General features: G+C 40.6%; 1 protein-coding gene across 1 annotated transcript in view; it reads right to left on the bottom strand.

The window, feature by feature from the left end:
* Positions 1–10,223, bottom strand: part of pbx3b (pre-B-cell leukemia homeobox 3b) — a 22,858-nt gene that overhangs the window by 3,363 nt on the left and 9,272 nt on the right. Inside the window, exons 6-9 of the mRNA XM_016531784.1 lie at positions 8,557–8,586; positions 5,252–5,417; positions 4,605–4,682; positions 3,515–3,604 (exon numbers count right to left, since the gene is read on the bottom strand). Of these exons, the coding sequence (XP_016387270.1) occupies positions 3,558–3,604; positions 4,605–4,682; positions 5,252–5,417; positions 8,557–8,586 (321 nt within the window). The 3' untranslated portion in view covers positions 3,515–3,557. The remainder of the gene's footprint in view (positions 1–3,514; positions 3,605–4,604; positions 4,683–5,251; positions 5,418–8,556; positions 8,587–10,223) is intronic.

The raw sequence follows: 10,223 nt of genomic DNA, 5'->3' as shown, positions 1-10,223 counted from the left end.
CACACAGAGATGCACACACAGACACAGAGATGCACACACAGACCCACACACACACACACACACACACACACACACACACACACACAGCCGTCTCCGCATTAGCCACAGATACACTGCCACGTTTGGGCCCCACTGCTGTGAAAAATCAGGCATACGTTTTGACTTATGACATTTATCGTTGTGTGCTTTGCTAGAGTTAATTCATGCAAATGGAGCTCTAACAGTCATCAGAAAGTACACATATGACAGCTCTGCTCTATTAATTACCTCACTGCAAATTATTCCTCCATCTGATTGCATCTGTTTCTCAATAGAAAGTGATTTGTTTTGCTTTTGGAAAGCTCATTTGTCTTTTTTGATAATGTACAAGGACCATTTGGACCGATAAATAAGCTGTTTTGTATCAGGAATATATAATAATCCTTAAAACACATTTTACTGGCTCATTTGATAATATCACAAATCCAGAAAATGCTCAATTGTCTTTCATAAACTATAAATTTACATGTTCCTATTTTAACAACTCACCAGCCAGAGTCTTGTCATTCAGCAGTTTTTTTTTTTTAGATTAATGTTTAAAGCTAAATGTTTTTATAAACAATTCCTCGACAAGCAAGGTAACAGATATAACATCTAAACCTGTGTTCAGCTCAAGGAAGATATATGTCTGTATTTCTCTCACCCTCTCTCTCTCTCATCAAATAAATGAGTCTTTACTCTGATGGTTTCATATTACGCAGTGTATGGTTGGAAAAAAAAAAAACATCATATCAAACCTCATCAAGGAAGATAAAATTCATGCCTGCAGACGGCTGCAGGCAATCATACTTTCATATTTCATCATGTTGATAAGGATATTGCAAATTCTTTGAAGCATTGCAAAACAGGCAAACAGAGTCAAGACGTGCTAGTAAAAGCCTTTTCATCTTACCACGTTATAGGTTACTGTAATAGGAACTGTTTACACAGGCAACAAACTGACTTAATATTTCTGAATTTCTAAATTTCATTTTCCTCACACCACTCCCAAATACTTGAGCCGCTTGAACTTTTACTGAGCAAAGCATTTATTCCCGCTTTAAAAAATTGTCATATTTTCCCGTTTCATATTATGAAACCATCATAACTCTGCAGAGTTATGGTGATTATGCATATTATGGGACAGATACTCCTGTCATCCTCTGAATCATCACTCTGTTTGTCGTGGAGTTTGGATTTATGGTGATTCCTTGCTGGGGATGGGACCTGCTTATGACTCAGGTCCTTCTGATTTATGTTATAAGATTTATGTTATAATAACTATATGTATTTGCTAGGGCTGGGCAAGTTAACGTGATATTATCGTGATACGCGTTAATTTATTAATTAACGCAACAATTATTTTATTGCGCATTAACGCAGTGTATTTATTTATTTATTATTATTATGAAAGTCCGTTGCTCATTGGCTCGGAATACACATGTAGACAAACCATGGGTCACAGGAGGGGTGGGATGTTGATCAGTACTGGCTTGGGATGGGTGTCATCACGCGTCTCAACCAATGAGAGCATTTGGGGTGGACCTAAGACTGCAGCAGCGCTCACATGAACGCTCCCAATAAAATTATTTCGGCTAAGCATCTACATTCAAAAACCACTGTTCACTGTTATTTTTAACAGAAAAGAATGCAATGTGCTCGTAATCACGACTTCATAAGTGGGAAACAGGATGTTTCCGATAGCACAAGAGGACAGCAGAGAAGCGCTCTCGCTCAGCACAATGGAGTGCATTGTTTTGTTAACTTTGTGGTTTATTATTTTGAGTCGTTTGGGACGCGTTAACACACGGCCCTCTCACAATATATTTCTTTTTCAGATCTATCACTTTTGCTGCTAAGAAATGTACACGCAATCATGCTGCACGCATCAGAAGTTCTGCGCTCCGGCGCAGTTAGTGCTCACACTACATGCATACTGTGCCCGAGCCCAACTGAACCGCGCTCTGGCCCACCTCTTCCAACCGGCTAAACGAACCACGCCCGAGCGCGGCACGGAGCAATCACACTAGTCAAACGCGCTCGGGCACGGTTAAGATTGCCTAGTGTGAGTACACCCTTATTCTCCTGCATCCCGCACACACGAGTCTCGACCCGCCCACATCCGCACTCATCCATCAGGTGTTGTCCCGCACAGCACTCTGTTGCGTTGGGTCCCGCGATAATCCCTCGGAAGTGCAGGTCTCTACAAGGAAGGTGCCTGTTATAATGTTATGATCGAGGCTCTGGACTCTGAGCATAACTTATTTTTCTATAACAAACTATAAAATATTTTCTATAAAAACGTTAATGCCCTGGCAGTGACAGATAGCTTTGGTTTTATATTTAATTTGATTACATTAATGTTTAATTTGAGATTTACAAGAAATATTTTAACTGCTACTAGGCTATGTAAAAGGAATAATGCGGGAAAAAAGCACCTTATTTGTTTAAAGTGTTTGCAAACAAAATATTATTGCACTTTTGTTCATATTGCAGTACTTTAAAATGGAAAAAGTGCGCAATACACTACTTTTGAATTCATTATTGAATTTTGTGCATAATGCGATTAATCGCGATTAAACATTTGAATGGTTGTCCAACACTAGTATTTGCACATTACAGATTTTCACAACATCATTTCTTAGTAAATGTTAACTTAAAATGTTGGTGTTTATGTGCCCACGGCACATCATTTTGTTAAATAAAGCAACTTCTTAACAACAAATTAATACTTTTATTCAACAAGGATGCATTATATCAGGGGTGCCCAAACTCGGTCCTGGCGGGCCGGTGTCCTGCAGAGTTTAGCTCCAACCCCAATTAAACACACCTGAACCAGCTAATCAAGCTCTTATAGGCATACTAGAAACTTACCAGCAGGTGTGTTGAGGCAAGTTGGAGCTAAACTCTGCAGGACACTGGCCCTCCAGGACCGAGTTTGGGCACCCCTGCATTATATTGATCAAAAGTGTAAAAATGTTCTAATAATGTTGTTCTTTTGAACTTCATATTCATCAAATAATCCTAAAAATCATGGTTTCCACAAAGTTATTAATCAGCACAACGGTTATCAACATTGATAAGAAAAGAATGGTTTCTTGAGCATCAAGTCAGCACAGAATGATTTCTGAAAGGTCATGTGACACTGAAGACTGGAGTAATGGCTGCTTAAAATACAGCTTTTCCACAACAAGAATTCATTACATTTAAAACATATTAAATTAGAAAGCAGTTATTTTATGTTGTATTTTTCACTCGCCGACAGGTTTTGCGAAATCGCCGACAAATGGCCGAATTCAGTGTGAACTCGGCATAAGAGACTTCTTTCAAAACATTAAAAAAGAGACCTCAAACTCTTGAATGGTAATGCATTACAATTTTCAATCGAAAAGGCTTGAGTTATAGATCATCTCTATAATGTTAGGATGAGTGTAGTATCTTTATTATTGCTTAATTTGGTGGCACTTCAATCATGGCTGACTGAGACTGTACTTACATTCAAGCCATGTGGACTATACATGGGATTCCCCCCCAGGGCATCATTGTATCCTGCCGTCTGACTGATAACATGGCGCAGGGTATCCACCTGCAGAGGATACAACAGGAAGTCAAGCTTGTCAACATTCTGCGTTACAGAAACACATGCAAACATCAACACAGTGATGTATGGTGACAACAGACAAAGGCAATGGTGTTTAAACAAAAAATTTGATGGCTTTGCAGTTTACTAAATGAATCATACTATAATGGAATATGCAGCTGAATGAAGTTGGGGATACATATGTGGTTTAATGCAACATTTAGGACAACATATGCATTTCCTCTCTCTATTGCTTTCTGGCAACGATTACTCTATTTCCAGGCTCGAAACACAAAATCACAGAAAGGAATGGAATAGTTTTGATTTGGAATTTACTACAAAACATGGTAATATTCACACATGACAACAGTTGGAGGAGAATACGGTATGTAACACATTATCAGAGCATGAGCAGATTTGAGAAATGTTCAGTACACATTAACTCTTCGTCTCTCTCCTTCAAATGGTGTCTTTTAACATGAGGATGAAATGAGCTTATGTGAACATGGAAAATTGGGATAATCATGATGAAAAGGGGAGAGAAAAGGATATAGAGGTTTGGAGGAAAGAACAGTACCATACAACCAATACCAACCCAAGAGCTTAAGTCAGCGCCAAATGCATTCACAACATCAACCACAAAATGGGGTCTGCTCCAGGATCAATATACTAGCATAATGCTGTAAATAACGAGTCTCTAGTCAGACGGGCCTCTTATGGGCTGTGATATGGTAATTTAGTTGGGGGTCCAGACTGGAAATGTGAAGGATCCATCCATGTCCAGACTATTGTCATCATTAATCTTCCATGACTATAATGAAGCTAATTGTTGAGGGGGTGATCAAATCTGTATCACGGTCTATATGTTGAGGGGGAGGGTGGAGTTGGAAGTCTAAGTTTTCCAGAGGAGTTCACACCTATTCCTACTCTAGTGGACTAGTTCATAAGTGGAATTATATGCCAATGACAAGAAGGACAATAAGAAGCTTATGGAAAAGGCCAGTACCAGTGAACATGTTGGTTAATAGAGTGTTTTTGTTCTCTGCAGAGTCCAGCTGAAATTCTTCATCTTTCATCTGGAATCCTGGGTGCAAGAAAAAGGGGACCCCTTAAAAATTGCTTACCCACAACTCCTCAGGGTCTAAGCTATGTCTTTATCACAGTCAAATCTGCTTATTATGTCTGAAGAGCATCAATTTAAGGTAGACACTGTATCATTCTACTAATCAAATATTCATTATTATATCATATTACACATTTCTTCAAGAGTGTAACATGCTCCGAGCAAGAGATTTCCATCAATTCACAGCGGGGGTAACACTGTCACATATTTATGGATAGAAAGGGAGGGCAGTGGGTAAGGATTATCTCTTTTACCCCCACCAGCACCAACACCCTCCCACCCCTCAAAACTACAAACATATTCAGCATGTGAAACTCGCTCACACAGTTTCTGCTTGACTTTGCTCGTCTCGTTCAGGATGTATAGTCTCAGAGGCAGGAGAGTGAGGCTCATCCCCCAGGCTGGGACCTCTCACTGTCACAGCAGCCAACCAGCATGCCAGAGGGAGCAGAGGTTCATAAGGGACCAAGCTGGAGTTGGGGATGGCTGGTTGGTTTTTGGGGGCTCGTCCGGGATGAGTGCAAGCTTACCGGAGTTGGGTGTGGTGGGTGAGTTGGTCTGACTATTCTGGACGGCGGCAGCTACTGCGTGCGCGGCAGTCACGGCTGTCTTAGCGGCATACAGGTTGGCCTCCTCTTGGAACTTGCCAATGTTTTTTTTGTAGCGGATCCTCTTGTTGCCGAACCAGTTGGATACCTGAGGGAGAAACAGAAAGAAAAGGAAAGAGGGGAAAAAAAGAGGAGGGGACGTCAGACGTCATTGCAGACGAGGCACTGTGCACTGAACAGAGTGATTGTTTCAAGATGTCATGTTTGGGTCTATCAAGTCCACAGTTCCCAGCCTCCCACAGTAATATCCGCTGGGCATGAAGACTAATTAAGCGATTATCAGACAGGGCTTTTGCGTTATTGCGGATGGAGGCGTGACATGCTTTCTTTGTCTCTAGACAAAACCAACACACAAGGGGCTGCTCGTCTTGTGGCAAAATTTGGATCAGTGTTGTTCTTATGGGATCAGGTAGCTAGTGCCAAACGTGAAGGTGGTATAGTTCCTTGTAAGGCTAACAGAGATCTTGCTAAAAAGTATTTGTTCTGATCCCTGGCCCCATTTAATAAATGGATACATTCTCAATAAGAGTTTTAACATAACTCTTTCTTCTGTTTTTACTTTCACTACCTTTCTTTAAGGTAACTTGGATCCATTTGGTTCCCTTCATTTCAAAGGCAAGGCTTTTATGCATCTTAATAACACTAATGTTCTTTTCTTTTGCATAAAACCACCTTTGTGCTCCTGCCTTAAGACAAATAATAGACATAATAATAACCACAACTCAGATAGTACACCTAAAAGCAGCCACACCGCCTCAACGCAATACATTAATAATTACAATAATGCTAATTTTACTAAAAACAGCAGCCAGGAAACAATAAGATCTGGGTCACATGGGGTGTGGTAGATGTGCAAATGCTAGCACTGCATAATTGTGGAATAATAAAGAGATTAAGGGTTGTTTCTTAATAGCCCTATAAATTACGGTGGCCTGTCGCCGTGGCGATCTCTCCTGCCGTATTCCGGCTCTGGCTGGACTGGAGGACCAGAGAGCCTCAGCCCCTTAATGATGCTTTATTTAATTTCCACCTCTCTGCTTCCATTTTAATATCTCCAGCAGCCTGAGCCACACTACGCTACAGCGGCTGAATTTACATGACATCAGATCATTTCTACCCCCACCATGCCTCTGCGCTTCTAAATCTTTAATATCTAGGCAATTAAAATTAATGACCATTCGGCTGAAGCCACCACCGTTGGCAGTCTTTTGCCTTAACATCAATTGTTTGATGGGTTTACCTAGAGGTTAAACTAACAAGCAAGGTTTAATTGGAAGCAATGAAAGCACTAGCCGTCATCCTTTTTACTTAACCTGCTTATGAAGCAGTTTAAGGCCATGGAAAAGAGGCACACAGAGTCTCTAAGCTAACCTCCTTCTAAAGATTAAATACCTTAAACTTAGCTGTTCCTAACCCTAATGTTTTATATTTTAACAAAACAAAAAAGGGGGGGGCGACATATAGCTAATTTAAATGATTATTCTCTAGCTGTATGAGTCAATATCAAATAAGGATGAAAGATAAAGATGATGAAAATAGGAAATCTTTAAAAAATGTAGTACAAAAAGTATTGAATGCAATCTTTTTATTCATATTGGTTTCAATATGAAAAAATATGACCCTAGTCTGTGATATAGTTTCATGTTTTACGATTTTTGTTGTCATATGACAACAAATTACTTCTTGCATGTTGATTACACCACACTGACTTTAAGTTGTCAAATATTTTTAAATACTAATATTTTAAAACAAATCTACCTCACATATTTGGGTTTCATATTTATTAACATACCAGAGATGCAGTAGACTTCTGGATGTCTGGAACACAATACCTGGTTTGTTTGCTTTAAACCAATGGAGAGGAAAGCCTGTGTGGGTGTAGTAAATAATTCACCAATACTCCCTCCCCAAGCTTGGGTCAATATGCCACTAGTGTCACTGAAAATGGATGGATGATCTTATCCAGGTCTCAATACCTCCCGATTTATACTGCTTCTCTTGCTGAGAGTGGAGCTTAAATGAAGACTCAGACTTCTGGCTTCATCACACACACACACACACACACACTCCCTGTCATGGGCGGTTGCAGTGTCCAGGGCTGCTGATATTATCAATAATGAAGCGGTCTGCATTAATAGTTAACACATTAACCTGAGGCAGGGCTCTGCTACATGTATAATGAGCTGAAATATTGATAAGTGTCGCTCGTTTGAACCGCAGGAAGATCGAAGCGGAAGAACCGCTCTTAATTGGGTGATGGGCACATTTTGCGCCCACTCATTTACAGGGTGCACAATATCCCCTCTAGACACAATGCTTAAAATCATAGTGGTTATGAAAACTCTCTCTCAAAAAGGCATAATGTGACCTTGTGTGCCTCATTTAGAAGACAGAGAATCACACATGCACAGAAATTGTGCCCAGATAATGAGGTTGTGCACAGAGTGAAGTGGTGCCTGATAAGGGCGACTAAATTTAATCAACAATACCATTAACACCACACATCACTTCAAATCTGCACATGTCTCAGATACAGGAAAAATGGCAAAGCAGGCAGCCTCTGAGATCTATGTGTGCTAGAATCTGTTACAATAAGAGTGGACAAATCTTGCTACCACCTTAAGAATGTAAATAACTGGTAGAAAAGAATATTACTATCTGTTATTTGTTTACACTACAAAACTGTATCTATTTTTTAAACCCCATTGCTATACTATAGCAAACAATACATTTAAGAACAAAATATTCCAACATACAAATTAATTTAATAAAAGATAATTTCTAAATAAAAATAGTTCCTGAACATACACAGAACACACTGATTAAATACAATGTGGGGTAAATATCTATCACAGGCATGTCAAAATGTGCAATGACAAGACATAACACAATTAAAAGGGACACGTACTTTTAGCGCTTTGACAATCAAGTGAAATTCTCTAGGGAAGAGTGGAGGGGGTGTACAACAAAACATAGTATCTGATACTTGGTTTGATTACTGAGCACTCCAAATATAGTCCCATCGACACTTGCTTAAGTTTGCAGATTTGTTGGCACTACAGTAAATGCAGGAAAGGTAGACTTTTGGGGGGAACTAAGTGCTGAGTATGTCTTAACATGTTCTAAGGTATAAGTGAACACACATAAAGGGGTGACAGAATAAAGGAAAAGCAACAAAGAAAAACAAATGGCACAAGAAAAGTGGAGCAGGAGAAGTCATGACATACCTGTGCCACTGTGATGGTGGTTCCCACCCCCTGAAGGCAAAAAAGAATGGCTTTTACAGGATCTGACTCTGAACAACCCTCCATAAGCCCCTCCCCACAGAGAAAAAACATTTATTACATCACAGAGTACGCAGATATGCTCTAAGACCAATAGGTTAACAGTACACATTTTCCTTGACCCCCTCTGTGACCGATTTAAAAAAAAAAACAGAAAAGAGTTTTGTCTGTGGGGAGATGGGTGTGGGTGGGTACTCTTGCCTTCAGGTGGATTCTGAATTTAATTATTAGAGTGGGAAAACACTGTGATTCTTTTAAATTCTGTGCAATAATGAATCATACTTTGCGACTAAAATAAAGTCCATCTTCTTTCTCTCCGACACACATACACTCGCATGTGCGCACACATTTACTCTAAAACACAATGACTGACACAGATCACCACAAACTGTGGCATCCATCCACAACAGGGTACACTCTGTGTCTTCGGGCCCTGCTTGAGACTCAGCTCAGTGGAATTATCAGACTGATGTGTTAGAGCAAACAGGTATGCATGCTAGACTGTGACGAGAGGAAAGAAGAGGACAATGAGAGAGAGCACGCTGGAGAGTCTTTCTGGTCTGATCAAGCATGGCCCTGTCCCAAATGGCACCATCAGCCCTAGCGATCCTCTTCAGAGTATAAGCTTTGCCACACGGACTACTGGGTAACATTCGAGGATGCATAGTGGCTTCAAATGGGCTGCTTGGGAAGGTTTGGAAACCAAAAATGACAAGCTGGACACCATAGGAGCAAAGGTCACCAGACCGTAAGTTAACATTAAGTACACCATTTACGACAGGGCCTTTGTGTGACCTAGCATAGCCAATTAGCCACTGTTAGCCTAGATTATGGTATTATCCTGCTGAAAACATAGCTTAAACCAGTCTAAGATGGTTTAATGGTCTTTCAGGCTGGTCTGTTGACTGGTTTTAGAGCAGGGTTTCCAAACTCGCTCCTGGAGAGCCGGTGTCCTGCAGAGTTTAGCTCCAACCCTAATTAAACACACCTGAACCAGCTAATCAAGGTCTTACTCTGCATGCTACTAACATCCAGGTAGGTGTGTTGAGGCAAGTTGAAGCTAAACTCTGAAGGACACCGGCCCTCCAGGACCGAGTTTGGAGACCCCTGTTTTAAAGGGTTCTTGGGCATTTTTAAGCTGATCAGGCTAGGAGACCAACTGGGCAACCCTCTAAACCAGCTAGAGGAGGAGTCTTCAACTCTGCTCCTGGCGACTCCTGTCCTGCAGAGTTTAGCTCTAACCTTAAAGGGGTCATATGATGCGATTTCAATTTTTCCTTTCTCTTTGGAGTGTTACAAGCTCTTGGTGCATAAAGAAGATCTGTAAAGTTGCAAAGACTAAAGTCTCAAATCCAAAGAGATATTCTTTATAAAAGTTAAGAGTCAACCACGCCTACCTAAAACGGCTCGTTCTAACACGCCCCCACATGTTTACATCACGATGTGGGAAGATTTGCATAACGCCGCCCAAATGTTCGCGCAAAGAAAGAAGGCGTAACTTTTATTCTCGCTGTAGTATTGTTGTTGCCGCCGCCGCCATGTCGTGAAGGCGCTGTGCATTTCGTTGTGAAAGCAAAACTACTTTGTTTGGCCTTCCAAAAGTGGACGAT

Source organism: Sinocyclocheilus rhinocerous, unplaced genomic scaffold, assembly GCF_001515625.1.
Source record: "Sinocyclocheilus rhinocerous isolate Xijiao unplaced genomic scaffold, SAMN03320098_v1.1 scaffold2199, whole genome shotgun sequence".
NCBI lineage: Eukaryota > Metazoa > Chordata > Actinopteri > Cypriniformes > Cyprinidae > Sinocyclocheilus > Sinocyclocheilus rhinocerous.
This window is presented reverse-complemented; position numbering and strand designations above follow the sequence as displayed.